Raw genomic sequence first — 17,500 nt, 5'->3', positions numbered from 1 at the left:
AGCAATTGTTCTTGCCACCCCTTCCAAAAATCCTATCTCGTATATGCTTTAACAGTGCCCTCTTTTTTCTACCAATTGTTTCTGGCAGGCCTAGGTACTTTCCATCTCCTCCAAGAAGCCGGGGAAGGATATATGCCAACAAGGAATGGTAAAAGCAGAGATGGTTTACAAATTTGCTAATCAAACAATCTCTGAAGCTAGGGCTATACCAAGGAGCGGAGCACAAGCGAACCGTCACTTGCGAAGCTTAGCGCTCAAAGAAGTCCTCTGATCCTGGTGCGATGCCTATCGAAATCACAAAAGATGCCGTATCCACGTCCAATTCAAAGTGTCTTGCATTTGCCGATGTAGTTGCCGACAACAGCTTCTTATGAGCCTGAATGGCATCTACCCAGCTGAAGATTTTGTTAAACGTAATTAACTATTCGAGCTCAGAGCGATGAAAAAAGCATTTTCGGGAGGGGAAAGAGGAAAGCGTCAGTCAGCCTTAAGGTATGGAATCGGCATTCTCGTTAGCTTTTTTAGTTGAGGTAAGGCCAGCAAGTTCGTTCCTTGGCCTCTTAGTTTAAGCTCTTGGATGATCTAATCCGGATAGACAGTCCAGCAGGTAAGCTAAAGCTTGACTATAATTTGATCTCCCAGCAAGTAGTCCGATTAGAGTCAGTCAGGTAGTGAGTTAGGGCGCTCTTAGCCTTTCTTTGCTTGATTTCCATTCTTATCTCATCTATCTTGGATTTCGCCCCTTGAGAAAAGGGATTCTCAAAAAGAGTTGACCAGGCCTTGTAGAAGCGAAGATCGATGTCCGTCCCAGTCTCATTCAACCAGGACCGTGGACCTACTCCTTTCATGCCTCACCCAAAATACATCCACTCTGTAAGGGGATTCTAAGAGAACTCTTGTCTAGGAGTCAAAAAGAGGTGGAACTTATATTCTATATATAAGCTATTTCGCGCTGAGCGAGGCTGCTTTCCCTCCTAACTAACGAGTAAGAAGTCAAACCAGATATTAATTGAAGGTCGCAGATCAGCTGTTAGGAAGGGAAGGTTGAGAAATCGCATATCAGCTGTTGTCTAGATAGATAGAATAATATCTTTCATGTCGCATATCCGCTTTTCTTTAATGGATGGAAAGAGGGGCGGAGTTACTGGAGGATGCGATGGAGGGGAAGGAATGAGAATAACCGAATTCGGCTACCTCTCCCACTCATCAAGGCAGACATAAGAAGCTAAACTATTTCCAAGGGAGACCGGGTCCGCTATGCCCCTTCACCTACTAAAGGATCCGTTACTGGAGTGCTGCGCTTCTCAGGGCCCTCTGCGTCAGAGAAACCCCGCCGGGGCAGTCACCCGGAGTTTAAATCCATTAGGTTCTTCAATTTATTCATAAAAGAAACGAGAGACAAGAAAACATCTTTGATTACGATTAAAAAGAACAATCTCAAATAGACCAAGATCAAATTTCGGGTCATTTCTTGGTGAACATGATCTGCCATAATCTCTTCGATCCCTTCATTTATGTGCCAGAATAAAAAGAGATTTGGTAGGAAAGTGGAAGATACTTTTTTGTATATGATAATCAAAGGGAGTGGGAAAGCAGCAGTAATTCTTTGGAAAAGCCCGATTCTCTTTGTCTTCGAGCTTTCATTTTTTAATCCACCGTTTCGTTCCTTCATATACCTCCCCACCAATAGATAGAGACAAATGGGAATAACCGAACCACGTCTACAAAATGCCAGTACCATGCAGCTGCTTCAAAGCCAACGTGATGCTCTTTAGTCAGATGACCAAGATATTGGCGAATACCACATATGATCAAGAAAAGAGTACCTATAATCACATGAAAACCATGAAAGCCAGTTGCTAAGAAAAAGGTAGAACCATAAATACTATCCGAAATAGTGAAAGGTGCTTGATAATATTCCATTCCTTGAAATCCAGTGAATACTAGAGCCAGAAAAACGGTAGCTACTAAAGCATAAACTGCTCGTTTTTCCTTCCCCGCGAGTATAGCATGATGAGCCCAAGTTACGGCAGCTCCGGATGAAAGGAGAATAGGGGTATTAAGAAAAGGGATTTCCCAAGGATCTAAAACCCCAATCCCTTTTGGGGGCCAAATACCTCCAATCTCTACCGTAGGTGCCAAAGAAGAATGAGAAGAAGCCCAAAAAAAAGCAAAAAAGAACATAACCTCCGATACGATAAACAGAATAAAACCATATCGAAGTCCTAATTGTACGACTTTGGTATGATGTCCTTCCAACGTGGATTCACGTAGAACATCGCGCCACCATACGAACATGGTATATAGGATAAATATGAGGCCCAAACTGAGAAGTCTTGCACCCCCTTGAAATGAGTGCATGTACATCACACCTCCTACGGTGGTTGCCAAAGCTCCGAGTGAACCCGAAATAGGCCATGGACTTGGATCTACCAAATGATAAGAATGCCTCTGAGATTCAATCATAAACCACTTTGCCTCGGTTGTATGTAAACCCCCCTTCACCCCCATCCCCTCTAGTGGTAAAGAAGGGCTGGGGTCTAATTTTCTTTCTATCTGACAGGACAAAGAAATAGGGAAGGGATGGTTCTTTCATTGTATTGATAGAAGTCTAACTAGAAAAGGATCTCTCTATTACTTTGAGAAGAGAATCGTTGGTTTTACCGACGAACTACGTGGGAAAATGGACCACACGTGCAACCATCAAACCAGAGACCAAAGCAGGGATCGACATAAAGTTTAAGCCAAGCCTAGACAAATAGTATTTCACACTTCACTTTCGCCACGAAAATTGCGATAGGAATTCTGTATATATATGGCAGCGATGCCTGTGCTCTTGTAATAGATTGAGCCAGTACCTAAGAACCTGCTCTACTAAAACTTTGTCAAAACGAGAGCGTGCATTTTCTAAATTCAAATTTACAGCCCCCATTTTGAGTTCAATATATTCCAATGCCTCCCTTCTTATGGCCCTTTCGGGAAAAGGAGATTCCCCCAAAATTTGGATTAAGCGATCATCTGGTTCGCTGAGAAGGAGATTAAAAAGCTGGTCCTGTAAATTAGCTTTCAATTCGAGGACTGTAATGTCGAAGATTTCATTGGATAGAGCACTGTGATAGTTCCGAATGTTGATGGCTTCGTTCAGATTCAGATTGTCTCTCACTAACGTTGCGTATTCACCGTGGTTAAGTTGAGGAGGCAACCGATCGATTAATCGGTTTTCGAGGTTTCGTATCCGCGAGAACAGCTCTGCTTCCACGTGCTCGTTTTGCGCGCGAAAGTTGTCCAAGACTTGTGCCGCGGGTACTTCCCCCTCCTGTAAAACAGCAGTCCAGCTTGAGCTGGATCTTGAAAGGGATTCCAGAGCGCCAGTCCAGCTTGAAGAAGCATCGCCAGAATGATCCGCCGCAAACACAACGTTATTGGGATTAGTGATAGAAAGGCAGAGCGCCATTAGGACAAAAAGTGAAATCGAACTGACAAATCGGACTAAAGGCTTAACCATCCACAAACTTAGATTGATAAAGATCTTACTGAAAAAAGCAGCAAATAATATCTTTCTATTTCTAGCCGTGGAAAACAATTTCATTTTTCTTTCATTCTTTTCATTCTCCGCTCCCCCAAAAAAAAGGAGAGACTTCATTTTCACTGTACGAGTAGTGAAAAACTATAGTTTACTTTTATTGGTTGTTGACCAACGGAAGACATGGGAGTTTTGGGCGTAAAAGTGGCTTTCTTCTCTTAATTCATTCTTTTGAACAGCTTGAAAACTTTTTTTGGTTGTTGACCAAACCAAGGAAAAATGTGGGAACAAATGCATTCTTTTGAACAGCTTGAAAACTTTTTTTAGTAGGCGATTGGTATTCCTAATTTTTTTTTTTTTTTAGTTTTGTTTGTTCTCGAAAGTCTTCGTCTCCTTGATAGCTGGAAGTTCTCCAAAAGTATGAAAAGCAGGAGGACTTTGTACCATCCATTCCGGTGTGGTTGAATTCTGTTCAACAGCCCAAGGACTTGGAGCACATCTTTTGTTATTTCCACTGCTTGAAGTTATTGTTACGACCACGAAGAAACGACAAATCCCAACTACGGATATATAAGAGCCAAAACTGCTAAGGGCATTCCATCCAGCGTAAGCATCTGGATAATCGGGAATGCGACGTGGCATACCCGAAAGCCCTAAGAAATGCATGGGAAAGAAGGTCAGATTAACCCCGAAAAAAGTGATCCAAAAATGGATTTGACCTAAAGTTTCAGGGTATGTCCGACCAAAGATTTTACCCACCCAATAGTGAAATCCTGCAAATAAAGCAAAAACGGCTCCCATAGAAAGTACATAATGGAAATGTGCAACCACATAATAAGTATCATGTAGAGCAATGTCTAGCCCAGAATTTGCCGGGACTATTCCAGTGAGTCCCCCTATGGTGAACAAAAAGATGAACCCTACAGCAAATAACATGGGTGTTTTGTATTGTATCGAACCTCCCCACATGGTAGCGATCCAACTAAAGATTTTTATTCCAGTGGGGACAGCTATGATCATGGTAGCTGCGGTGAAGTAGGCACGGGTATCAACGTCTAAGCCCACAGTAAACATATGATGAGCCCAAACAAGAAATCCAAGAACACCTATACTGATCATGGCATAAACCATGCCTAGATACCCGAAGACCGGTTTTCCCGAAAAAGTCGAAACGATATGACTTATGATACCGGATCCAGGCAAAATGGGAATATACACCTCTGGATGACCGAAGAACCGAAAGAGATGCTGGTATAATATGGGGTCTCCCCCTCCAGCGGGATCAGAAAAGGTTGTATTAAAGTTTCGATCGGTTAATAACATGGTAATTGCCCCTGCCAGTACCGGAAGTGATAATAAAAGTGGGAATGCTGTCACTAGAACGGACCACACAAAAAGGGGTGATCTATGCATAGTCATTCCAGGTCCACGCATGTTGGAGATAGTTGTTATAAAATTGATAGAACCTAAAATGGACGAAACACCAGATAGATGAAGACTAGAAATTGCTGAATCAACTGCTCCTCCAGAATGGCTGGTAATACCGCTTAAGGGCGGATAGACCGTCCACCCAGTGCCGCTACCCACTTCTACTAAGGCTGAGCTTAATAGGAGCAAGAGACTTGGTGGCAACAACCAGAATGAAATATTATTTAATCGCGGAAATGCCATGTCAGGTGCACCTATCAGAATCGGAACAAACCAATTACCAGATCCACCTATCATCGCCGGCATAACCATAAAAAAGATCATTAAAAAAGCGTGAGCCGTTATTAAAACATTATAAAGTTGATGATTTCCACCAAGAATTTGATCGCCGGGTCGTGCTAATTCCATACGAATCAGTACTGAGAAGCATGTGCCCATCACTCCAGCAATGGCACCGAAGATGAAATATAGAGTCCCTATATCCTTGTGGTTAGTGGAGAACAGCCATCGGACCGGATTTGTCATAAAATTGAGATTCTTTCCTTTCCTTCCTTATCAGAGAGGGGCCCCGAGCGGGGCTTCTTTATTGAAAAAGGGGGAGTGAGGGGGGAAGGTCCGGAAAGCCCTCACTTTATTGATGGGACATCTTGATCCCCTTTTCCTCTAACCCCCCGTTCTGGTTCAGGAAAAGGTCAACGCAAGGATCTTACTTCGAAGCAATCTCTGGAGTTTTTCCTTATCCGAACGGGTCTTGCAAGAAAATAGGATTTCATATTGAGCTCCAAATATACGCTATTGGGATTGGGATAGGATGGCTCCTACTAGCCCCCCCTAAGAACCGCACGTGCGAGTTCCCCCGCATGCGGCTCAAGTGGCGAAGGCCCTTTCCTTCGCGCTTGGTAAGCGCTTCGCTGTAGTCAAGCTTACTGCTAGCCTATCGGCTAGAGCCAAGCTTCGACCGCGACTGCTCGTCGCTTCTGGCCGCCTTATTCCGTCACCCGAGATCCAAGTCAGCACCGGCAAAGATCTCTTGATTCCTCGCGGCCGGGCCGGCTTGGAAGCAAGCTACCTGTCGCCTATCTCACCCCCTTTCTTATTATTAGTAAGATAGGTTGCCCCTTTCCTCTTTCTCTAATAATAAGGTGAGCTTCCAAAGCTCCTTCCTTCAGCTGGGTGAGCCTTCGCTTTTTGGATCGTCTTCTGCCCAATGCGGTACCCTCCCGTTTTTTGGTTCCCATTGGGTTTACCTTGTTTACAGGTCGACCCCATGGCAGCAAGAAAAGGTGATCTTGTGCTATACTCCGGCGATCTCTTTCCTACCGAGGCACGCAAACTCCCATCGTGTCCCAGATCACATTCCGTGAATCGAAAGGGGAAGCCTACTCATCCATCAGCTCCTCTCGTAGACCGGTGCGGTTTTACGAAGCGTCTAAGCACAGTTCACTCGCGTTGATCAATCAAGAGCTTTGCCGCCACTCCTTAAGGTTACCTGCTGTATCAAACACTTCTTGCATTGTTTCCCACGCTTCATACCCCCTCTTTCTTCTTAAGGTAAGGTAAAGGGCCGGGCATGGTGGGGTAGGAGCACCCTGTCGGAAAGATTTTTGGCTTGACCAAGAAGTCTTATGTCCCCCAAGTCGCACGGCGTTTTAACCGAAAGAACTTCTTGCGCAATTCATGCCTTTCTGTTTTTATGACCAGAAATTGTTTCTTGATTTCCATTTCAAATTGTTCTCTGGACTTTTTATCAATATGAGGTGATCGTAACACAGTATATAAGACTCGTGATTCAGGCAATCCAATCTTCCGTGTGTAAGGCGGAAGCCCCCAAAAAAGGTTTTCCATAAATGGGTGATCAAAAGATCGAATCACTATGCGTATCTTGGTGGTCGTTACTTTTGGTGGTCTTTCTTTTTGGCTGACTCCTCTTCCTGTTCTATTGATCAAAAAAAAGCATCCAGCAGCGCCACGCCAGTAGAAAGAGTTAAGCTACTAAGCTAAGCTGCTGTTGGGGAACTTGGTTGTTAACCAACGCAACGGCGCTAACCAAAACCGCCTCCTGCCGCCTAATTTAAAAAATGAAGTAGTTGGTGGAATTCATCACTAGCAAGACCAAGCTGAGTGATGTTCTGCAAAACAGAAGAAACATTTTGCAGAGTTAGATCATTCCCAAGGATGTCAGTGACCAGTTGCCCGTAGGTCCAATTAGGCGGCAGGGGGATATTATGACGTTGGAAAAGGTGCTCCACCGTATCGGTTATGGCTCCCCTTGTTATATTAACCGCTGTGGTATAAAGGATATCGTTTGGCCCCGCGGGAGGTTCCCCATTTTATTATGCTGGTTTGAAATTTCATTACATAATGAGGTAAGGGCGTTTACAACTATGAGTTGGTTTTGGGGCCTTATCTTATCATGCATGATTTTTTTTTTAACTTAACATTCATTCGCTTCTTGCTTTGAAGCGGCATACCGGAAAAAAAGCCCTTATTCGGATTCGAACCGATAACTTAAGCCTCCTTCTTAAGGGCGAACTGATCGACTCGCGTGTGTTAAGCATAAAATTTCGAGCCCTCAATCCGTTGGGCCCTTCGTGGCCCCGTTAGCTGGCTTGCCAATCAACTCATCCGACTGCCAACTGTCAACAGGAACAGGAAAGGCCCGCGACGAATGACCCGTTCACCCTTTTCTAAAGTCGTTGTCTGAAAGGCCCCATTTTTCAAAGAGGCGAGGCAAGCCCGGACCCAGAGGGAGCCCCGGAAAGAAGAGTCTATATTGGTGTAAAAAAGCGAGTTCCATCTTTGACAATATAAAATTCTCGAAGGTCCAAGACGATAAGGCAAAATCGTCTGATCGGCTTCAGCCTGAGATACCATATTCGCCGAGAGCACACTTCAAAGCGGAGGGGGCAGCTAAGCTAACATAAGGTCGGACAGAAAGAGTCCATTCATGAGTTGAGGACAGGATCTCAGATATCTGCTGGCTTATTGATGACATTCTCTCCTGCCGGCCAAAAGGAGTGGAGACAAGATAATAAAAATGATAAGCTCGATCCGCCTTCACTTACACAATTTATTGAGTTAGACCTAACCTAAGATGGACTCAGAGGCCAATAGTTACGACTATCGAACTATCGAACAAAGGCGCTATCTAGTGTATTATAAGAAAAGGGAAGATGAAAAGAATGAAGCGGAGAAGCGGGGGACGAACTCCTCTATCTACCCTACCCTAGAAATGGGTTGGATCTATTGAATGAGATCCTTCCGAATGGGATAAGAGAATTCCTACTATTACTATTCTCTTTCTTTCTCTTCATTTAATAAAGAAAGAACACTGAACACAAACAAGAAGTCACTTTTTTTTTGAAAGAGTTATAACTTCACAAAACTTCTCATCCCTTATCGTAGTTTAGACTTGATCTTAGGCTAACGGTTACCGGCTTCACGAGACCCTTTCGGTCCACACACGGCTAAGCACTATTGGGCGGAGCTTTCTCGATCCAAGCTAACTACTGGAAGATTTGAAAAGAAAGGAAGTCTCACTATACTATAATAAGCAATTTATTTCGTTGGAAATAGAGAAAAAATGAAAACTTTTGAAATATTTCTTTTTCATTAGCTAAAGAATATTGACAAGGGTGAACCTTAGCTATATGCTTAACACAAGCGAGTCGGACTCTAGTAAAGAATCTAGGAATTTCTCTGTTTTTGCCGTTCCCGGCTCTACTCTAATAAAGGAAAGGTCCTCCTCTCTATTCTCTATTCCTTGTGTGGGAGGTCCCTTCTAGCCGCCCGTATCCCTGCTTCCAACCTTGAAAAATTCGTGTTAACAGCTAAATCAACAAAAAGGACTAGCCCATAATCCTAATCTAAGGCCCATACCTTTACTAAACGACCAATAGCGAGCGGATAAAACATTATAATACTTAGTTATAGTTAGAGATTTAAGTTATACTCTTTGTACTATAGTTGGCTTAGACTTCCTTGCTAAAGAAAAGCGTTTTTTTCTTCTTCCTCCCTACAGAAGGTGAAAGGTGGAAGTTAGGAGAAGTCCTAGAGCCACTGGATACTCCGAGCACTACAAGAGCGGACAATAGAACGAGCACGGTCCTACGACAAATGCTTCCAGCGTGCCTGTACATCGCGTCATCGCCGCCCAGAAAGACTTAGTCCACCTTTCCCGCCTATCCCTCCCGCAAGAGAGGACTCGTTCTGGCTTTAAAGAGCCTCTTTTTTAGCAGTCTCGTCCATAAGAGAAGATTGACCATCTCTTCTTCCAAGCTTCTTTCTTCTCGGCGTAACGAAAGAACTAGATGAGGAGAGGCCTCAGGTTTCAAATCCCTACCCTACGCCTTACGAGGGCGCCCTAGCCAAATTCAATCCCAAGGGTCAATCAAGCCTTTTCAACTAGTTCAAATAGTCGTCACAGTCTTCGTTCCTGCTTTCAACGAGATTCTTAGCTGCATCAGCTTGTAAAACTTTCTCTCCTTCACCAGGAAAGGGAGAGCGCGGACAAAGTACCAGACGATTTGGGAATGATTTTGGGTAAGAAGAGCGTACGAGAAGAGTAAGCAGACGATGTCGATAGAAGACGATTCGTGGGATCTTCTCAAAGTCAAAGAAAGAGAAGAATGAGCTAAAGAATGGGTATGCCCAGCCTATGGAATTAGATGTCGAATGAGTACGATTTCGAGCAAAAAGAGAGAAGAGAAAGAAAGGTTGGACATCTATCGCTGCCGTGATGACGCAGTTGAGTATTCATTCGATCCACCACCCGAGGCCAGGCCGATCAAACCTATTCGTTTTGGGGTTCGATCCAGCAAGTGATCCATAAGCACCAGTAGAAGCAAAAGCATATCCAGAAGCCGATACCAACAGCAGTAGAGAAAGCCCCCCGCTAATAGAAAAAGAGGCATATCTGCCGATGATAACGAGAGCAGTACCGATAGCACCAATAGCATCCCTTCCAGTTCCCTTTACTAGGTTGGGGAGCCATCACCAGGGCCGATGATCCAACCCCATACCAAGATGCCCTTATGGAGGTGCGTGATTAGCGTAGGCTATCTCCCTCGTGAGTGTTGAGCGGCTACTTTGACTTTCCCATCCTCCTGGAGAAGTCACCGAAGGCGAAGACCATCGGCTCGATGGTAGCAAAAGAGGACCATTCCTATCTACCTACCCCGTAGAAGATAAGATGGACGCGGTCAGCGCCGATAGCTTTGGCGCATTGATTCTCTGCGCTAGCAGGTTCCCCGATCTTTCTTCTGTCCCAGCCGTTAGGTTAGGTCTCCGGGACTAGGTGAGGAAACGTCTCTTGGAGAGTATAGATTTCCCACCCCAGCCAGCAGGGGTTTGACATCGAGGATGTCGCTCTTAATCCTAGGCTACGGCCGGGGAAGATTCAAGAACCGAATCTGAGAGATTCTTAGCGGAGGACGTGAATTGATCTCTTTGTTCTAAGGCTTATAGTCCTTTGTGACTACTTTATTCGTTATTGTCGAGGAAAGAAAGTCATGCGAAAAGAGTGAACCTCTTGGTAGAGCTCTTCTTCCCTCACCCGGTAGCGAGATCGGTTATTTCCGGTGTTACCGGTCGAAATAAGGTTTATTTGCTTTGAGATGGTCACGTATATAAGGAATAAAGGATGATGAGTCTCCCCGGCGAGACTCGGGCAAGGAACTCAAACGATACGTTGTCACTCGGCGCGTCCCCGTTTTCACGACTTTTTCACTACGCTAGGAAATTTTCTTTCTTATTAGAAAGGGAGGGATTGAGTTTTTGAGCGAGATTGCTCACAGTAGGGGAAAATGGGAATTGTTTCACTCAGTACGAATTGTTGATACCTAGTTTCATACTTTACTTTACTAGAAAGTTGGCACGGAATGACTGCAACGTCGCATGTGACCTTTTGTCAGGAAGGGCGTACCCCCGATTCTCGGGTGAAATTCAAGTTCAGTAGGGTGGCATTTTTTATGATGGTTTTCTTGTAACCTCTCTCAAAGAGAGTGGAAATGGAATAGCATTCAAGAATGCAATTAATTCCTCGTTAGTTATAGATGTAGAAGACATGAAAACATGTCTGACACTGATGGATTTTGAATCCTATTTATAATAGGTTACGACAGAGGAGGTAGCATGCGAGATTTGATTCTCTTGCCAGAGATTCTTCCCTCGGTAGCAGTAGGGGACAACACGAAGATGTGTCTGACATCGCTCATTCTATTTGTGGCTGCGCAAAAGATCATAGAAAGAATGGGGAATCCTTTGCTTAAGATTAGATTAGCTCGGCAGAGAAGAGAGATTGACCCGAGTGGTCTTGGTCCCAAGGTCCCGAGGTTAGTCCTTTGTGACTTTTTATTCGCCTGTCGATTATTGGTCCTTGAAGGACCGAAACTCATGCGATGAACCTCTTGCCAGAGCTTCTTTTCCTCACTCAGTAACGAGATTAGTTTGCTTTGCTTTAAGCAAGTTACCGTCGAAATAAGGTTTATTTGCTCCGGGGTGGTCACGTATATAAGTACAAGGAAGAGATGTCACGTATAGAAAGAAGAATGTGAGGCTCTCGAGTGTGACTCTAGCAAAGGAACTCAAACGCTATGCTGTCACTCCGACTTTGCCATTGCGTTAGGAAACTTTCTTTCTTATTAGAATAGAAAGGGAAGGATTGATTTCCTGTGTTCCCCGCGGGCTAAAATGAAAATGGGGAAACTCATTATGGCAGGGTGTTGTCTGTTCCAGACTTTATTACTTTATTTGAAGCTGGCATCGAGTGCCTGACTCACATGCGACCTTCAGGTCTCTAAGGAAAGAGGACATACTCCCCGATTCTCGGGGGATACGCGTTGCGGATTGGTTGCGTCTATGCTTCTAATCGCAAAATTCGGTTAGTATTGCAAGATGAAGTTAGTGTGCCGGCCCTACGGCCCTAGCTACTTTCCTTCCTCCCAGCCGAGGGCAATAACCTTGTTCTTTGTTTGAACGAGGAGAACAGCGTTACTCTAACCTTTTAGAGTGTGGATTTCATAGTTGCTATTGGGAGCAGGTTTCGGATCGACACAGGGGACAAATCCACTGTGAGACCCTTACACCAAAAGCGCTTCGCAAACTCAGCATACCCCGAGTGTAAGATTAGAGACTTTGACATTGATATGTCAACTCCCAACTCCGCTAGAGTCTGTTTATAAATCTTGGCGATCTCGATGCCGCATATAACAACATCATCCCCCAGGATCGCATACTTATAAAACTTCTGTCCAGGGTGCACTCGCTCTGCACAATACATCACCAATAAATGGTGAGTAAGAGTGAAGATAGGCCAAGAGGAGTAAAGTAATAACCCAAACCAAACAAAGGCTGCCCTACTCTTAAAGTTAAGGACTTAACCTGAGGTATCTTCTTCAAGAAAGGAGCCCTGAATGGATAGGACCTGAAAGCGCTACATACAAACGCCGACAGGGAATTCTCAAAGAGCTGCGCTATCAACGCACTCTGTAACCCAAGCCAAGCCCTATCGATAGCAGACTTAAGGTCAAATGAGTTGATGATTTTTAGAACGGTTCTGCTCGTTGTCAGGGCAGAAAGTGAATGTATCCAAGTCCAGGCTTTTGTCCTATCCACGTGTGATTGATAAAGGGTGCTTTTACATAGTTATAAAATAAAGAGGTTTAGCACTTTCTGTAGGCTTCATGGTGCTGGATTTAGAGTAATCTCGCGACTCTCCAGCACTCTCTCAAAACGGTATGAACGTTTGAGGAATGTTTGGTTTAAGTCTTGCTTACCGTTTGATTTGTGGCTAGGAAGGGGTAACCCTCTTAGTCCTTATCTGAAGTAAGCTTATTAAGACAGGCCTATAAGCCCAAAGACCTAGCGGTCCCGCCAGACTTGTATAAGTCTGAGTCTATGGCGTATCTCACTGAGGTCACCCTTTTACGTTCATGGACAGCCAATTGGCTCCAGTACGTTAAATGGTATTATACTCAAGCACTTCTGCCTAGTGTACTCCTTAAGGACTTCTTCGATGCACCTGTCTTCACTCGACACTGGAAGGTTAAGAGTGAGGACCCTGAGTTAATCCGATTTGGATTGCTCTGGCGTCTTTACGATGAGGTTGCAAAGAAAGGTCCGTCCTATATGGGTTTTATCCTTGCGGACAATAAGTTAACTCATCCTCTTACTTTACTTAGAGGGGTCTCCGGTACGGAGTTCCTTTGGTTTGCTTCTAGGGCAACCTAGAGCAAGGGATCGTCATAAGACTTTCCTGTTGGTTTTTATAATCAATCCACATCCGTCGGCCATAAGACTTTGGACATCAAGATAGATTCATAGTCCCGAGATGAGTAATTTCCTGAGGAAGAAGGGGAAGACAAGAATGGTTGTTCATTGTTCGACCGTCCAATCCGATACTCGTATTTACTGGCCAGTTCGAGCATTTCCTCTGACCGGACTGCATTGAATCTACTCGACGGTTCCGGAACGAGCAGTAAAGGCAGAATCCCGCGGAAGAGGAAAACTATCCATGGTGTGACCTCTCTGCGGCCGGCACTCGACTCTGGCTCCCACCGAGGGAGCTGCTGTCGGATATCCAGATCGTACGCTAAGGTTTGATCCATTCCGTGGTAGAAAGGTAAAGAGATAGGAGAGTGAGGCTAGCTTTGGGCATCCCCTAAGCCCTGATGTGCCTACAACGACACTTTTAGACCTTTGTTGATGTACATGAATTGTTTTTCCAGCTGGTGGAGCTAAGACAAGAGGCCTTTAGAAAGCAGAGCTATTACCGCTGCCCACCCAAAAGAGCACGAAAAGCTGTGCCTACTTCCTGCCTGAAACCCCCAAAAGAGCAAAGCTGACTAAGATCGGCGGGCTTGGTTTTCATCACAAACGAAGGTTGCATACAAGTAAAGTACAGAGAAAAGGAACGAGGGCAAGCTTTGCTGTACTGGGACTTAGGAGAAAGAGAGAGAAAGCAGCTCCTCTTCCTCTTTTCATCCATTCATCTCTTATCTTATTCCTTAATTCATTTTCTTCTTTACTAGAAAGTTTTTCTCCTTCATAGACTATCTCGCTGTACCGAGAGATGAGCAAACCATAGGGACAGAGCTTAAAAGAGCTGCTGGCGGGCTTACCCCGGATACGAACAAAAGGACGACTGGTTCGCCTAGAACAGGAGTGGGTCGCCAAAAGGAGTAGACAAACTAAGTGAAAAGTCTGTTGAAGACCAGATGCCCTAACGCCATAACAATTATATGTAACAGCACGGCTAGAAAGAATAAATTAAATTGACCAAAAACAAGGACATGACGGAATCACCGACCCGAAAGAGATGTATCGAAGCTCTCAAGCGGCCCGGCCTATGCCGAGAGGGTTACAGCGGGCAATCATTAATACGCCTTGGGGAAAGTCATGCACCTGGCCGAGACGGATAAAGGAAAGATTCTCTCACCGAAAACAAGTAAACGAAATAATTACTAGTGCCCGATCGAAATGTCACGTAAGGTACTGCCGCTCCCGGAAGAGCTAATTCGGATAGTGAGGGAAGAAAGAGAAAGGAGTGGCTGTAATTCGAAAACGGCAAAGAGTGCTTACTCATTCAGCAGTCCTCGGCAAAAGAAGGAAGGGTCCCGGCTGGAAAGTCAAAAAGAGATCAAGATGGGAACATCTCACTAAGCAGTGAGGCATGATCTTACCAAGTCCGTAGCTTTCTCACTCATGCTTCACACAAAATCGAGATGAAAGAAGATCAGACGTTGCGCTGAATCTCCGTATCGTCTTGTCCTACTCTACTTTACTTTTACTAGGCATTGATTCCCATCTCGGTCAATCAATCGGCCCTCCTAGGCGAGGAGGAGCAGCTAACTACTTTCTACATAGCACACGTTCAGGATAGGGGACTTTAGCAAGTACTGCTGTGATCTTTGCCCTTAGCCTAGCAGTAGGAGGATTCTCTATTACCGCTTTCATGTGACCACGAATGACTCTTGTTCTCAGACCGGGAATCCTATCTTCCTATATGGCGATAATCCTTCTAACTCTTTTCAAGTCAATAATGTGTAAACCGATGCCATAGCCTTACCACATCGCAATAGGAGCTGCTATTGAATCTGGTGAAGTAAGGGCTAGGCTGCATCTCCTTGGGCCTCGGTAACAGTTATTCATTCTTCTTCTTTTTGCTCCTATTGTGAAGAGCTTTTTCAACCTCCCCGAGGGGAACCGAACTACTTTTAGAGTGGGGTTACGCCCTTTCCTACAGCCCTTGCTAAAACAAAACCACCAAGAGCTCCTATCCCGGCAGTTCTGACCTTCTTTACCTTATTACTTATCTTATTCCTTACCTTGGATAAGATGAGAAGATCGCAGTCTCTTCTTCCTTGCTTAGGTCTGCTCAGTACAGTATGAGCAAGAAAAAACTGTACTGATTAGCAAGCAGGAAAACTGTACCAAGAATCTTACTCGATCGAGTTCCCTTCTTTTCTCCCTGGGAGCCTACTCCAGTGCCCCAGTAGTTTCTTATAGAGTCCCTGTCCAATTTGTTTGAAAGAAGTATCTTTCTTTAAACTGTCCCTGCTCCTAATGATAAACTGTTTTCCACGAGAGATTCTTTCTTCTTCACTTCTGAACTGATTCTCTCTAAGCCAGCTCGTTTCAGGTGCTTTCATTCGCCCTTATCTTCCTGGTAAGTCTAGTCTACCTCTTCCCTATCTGACTAGAAAACCTTTGCAGTAGAGTAAAGCGCTCGGGCAAGGAAGTTTGAAAGCTGTCCCTTCCCTTAGGGAAGCTAGTTTCTTGCCATCCCATCCAATTTTCTTTCTAGGTCTTCTTCTTTCGAAGTTTCCGTGGATGCAGTTTCTTTCCCTGGGAATGTTAAGAAAGGGGAAGGATAAAAGGCCTTCTCGCTGCTTGTCAAAATGGAACGTTTTGCATTCTTTTGATCTGTCGGCGGAAATAGATAGATTTCTTTACCACTTGCCTAGTATTTTACTGCTTTCCTTTCAAAAGGACTATCCATCTTATGAAAGGGAATACCTCTATTTGAAGTTGTGTATGGGAATCGAAGGGATTAGAACAGAACTAAGCTAGCCACTCCTAGATAGGGAAAGGAAAGGTAGGAGCACGCCAAGAGGCAAGTAGACCGAGACGACAGAGCGGAAGACTTGTAGCGAGTAAGGAGAGAGAGAGGAAGAGAGGGTAGGACGTAGTTCCTGGGATTGCTTTTGTGTGGGATGGTCAGATTGCTCTGCAACTCGGTTCTACCCCTGTCTTTGCTTTGGAAAGGTTCTTGAATGTTAGATTCCCTTTTTCTTTTTGGAAGATATGGTTGCTTCCAAGCCCACCTTCCGCTTGTTAATAGTAGACTAATGGGAGAGAGCCGTAGATGAAAGCCTCTTCCTTAGCGGCCTCCTTCTGCTTCCGCTTCTTATTCTTAATCTGTATGGCTGCTTTGGAGTGACATTAGGCACGTAGGGATATGACTGCCAGTCCAGTTTTGGCCATTTCTATGTATCCAGCCCTGAAGAAAGTCGATATGTGGATGATTTTCAATCAAAGAGGGAAGAAATTTATCTTAGGCCACGGGAACGAGATAGAAGAAGAGCTGCTTTAACGGCCCGCTAAGGAAGAAGAAATTGGCTTCCTTCATTTTAAGATAAAGATTGCATTTCACTTTCACTTTCTATATCCATTTTGAATGGGTAAAAAAAAAAGCAAGAGCTTATCATCACCAGCAGAAAGAGACAGAGACCTTTTCTCTTTCGAAAAGGGACTGAGATGCACCCTTCGTGCCTCATACCCCTGAGGAAGGGAAGTTCGTTACTTGCTTGAAAGGAAGCAGTACTCTCGAGTGGGTACCTCTTGAAAAGGGCCGTCAAAAGGATAGACTGAATTCAAATAAGCCTTCACTTTCAATCCGTTGAAATGTATGGGTTAGGATGACCAGCTTTCGTACAAGAGTTTACCTAGAAAAAACCTGACTGTGAGACCGACTCGGCAAAGAGAGAGGAAAGTCAACCAAGTGTTCAATCTATTAAATAGACTATTTTTCTTTCATTAAAGTTTACAGATAAGTAAGATATTGAAAGGGGCAGAACGCTTTCTAAGCTAGACTTTCTCCTTACGTCCTTCGGGGTGTGGAGAGGATAAATCTCCACATCTTTTGCGATTGGAAAGTGTATTGGAATCAGATTGAAAATCTCAGTAGGGCGACTCCTAATCCGATTCTACCGGGATCAGGAGAATCAAATCACACAAAAAGAAGATGAAATAGCTGCTTATTCTCTTCTCTTGCAGGGGCTGTCGTTTCGGGATTGATGGATACCTGCAAGAACCCCTATTCTCTATTTTATTAGTCTCTTTATTTCCAACTCTTTTCCACATCCTTAATAAGGCACCGAGCTACGAGGCTCAAACATTGAACACAACTAGACAGCACTAATGCCGGTGGTGGTGGGATAGATAGTGAACGAGTTCCTTTATTCCACTTAAAAAGAGGCTTTGGTAATAGGCAAAAAGGCTACTTTCAACTTCAAGTTAGAGCATTAGGACTAGAGCTGGGTGTAACAG

The 17,500-nt window shown here is 44.4% G+C and overlaps 4 protein-coding genes across 4 annotated transcripts; all 4 read right to left on the bottom strand.

Annotated features, from left to right (window-relative positions):
• Window positions 1–1,342: 1,342 nt before the first annotated feature.
• Window positions 1,343–1,741, bottom strand: sdh4 (succinate dehydrogenase subunit 4). Its single transcript has one exon. It carries the CDS (start codon window positions 1,739–1,741, stop codon window positions 1,343–1,345), a length of 399 nt encoding a protein of 132 aa, YP_009153953.1.
• cox3 (cytochrome c oxidase subunit 3) lies at window positions 1,669–2,466 on the bottom strand. Its single transcript has one exon. It carries the CDS (start codon window positions 2,464–2,466, stop codon window positions 1,669–1,671), a length of 798 nt encoding a protein of 265 aa, YP_009153952.1.
• Window positions 2,467–3,883: 1,417 nt separating this feature from the next.
• On the bottom strand, window positions 3,884–5,476 carry cox1 (cytochrome c oxidase subunit 1). Its single transcript has one exon. It carries the CDS (start codon window positions 5,474–5,476, stop codon window positions 3,884–3,886), a length of 1,593 nt encoding a protein of 530 aa, YP_009153951.1.
• Window positions 5,477–5,662: 186 nt separating this feature from the next.
• On the bottom strand, window positions 5,663–6,844 carry rps10 (ribosomal protein S10). Its single transcript is given in 2 exon segments — window positions 5,663–5,745; window positions 6,595–6,844. Coding segments are annotated over 2 exon segments (333 nt in total).
• Between the last annotated feature and the right edge of the window lie 10,656 nt (window positions 6,845–17,500).

The sequence above is a fragment of the mitochondrial genome of Gossypium hirsutum (assembly GCF_007990345.1).
Source record: "Gossypium hirsutum mitochondrion, complete genome".
Taxonomy (NCBI): Eukaryota; Viridiplantae; Streptophyta; class Magnoliopsida; order Malvales; family Malvaceae; genus Gossypium; species Gossypium hirsutum.
This window is presented reverse-complemented; position numbering and strand designations above follow the sequence as displayed.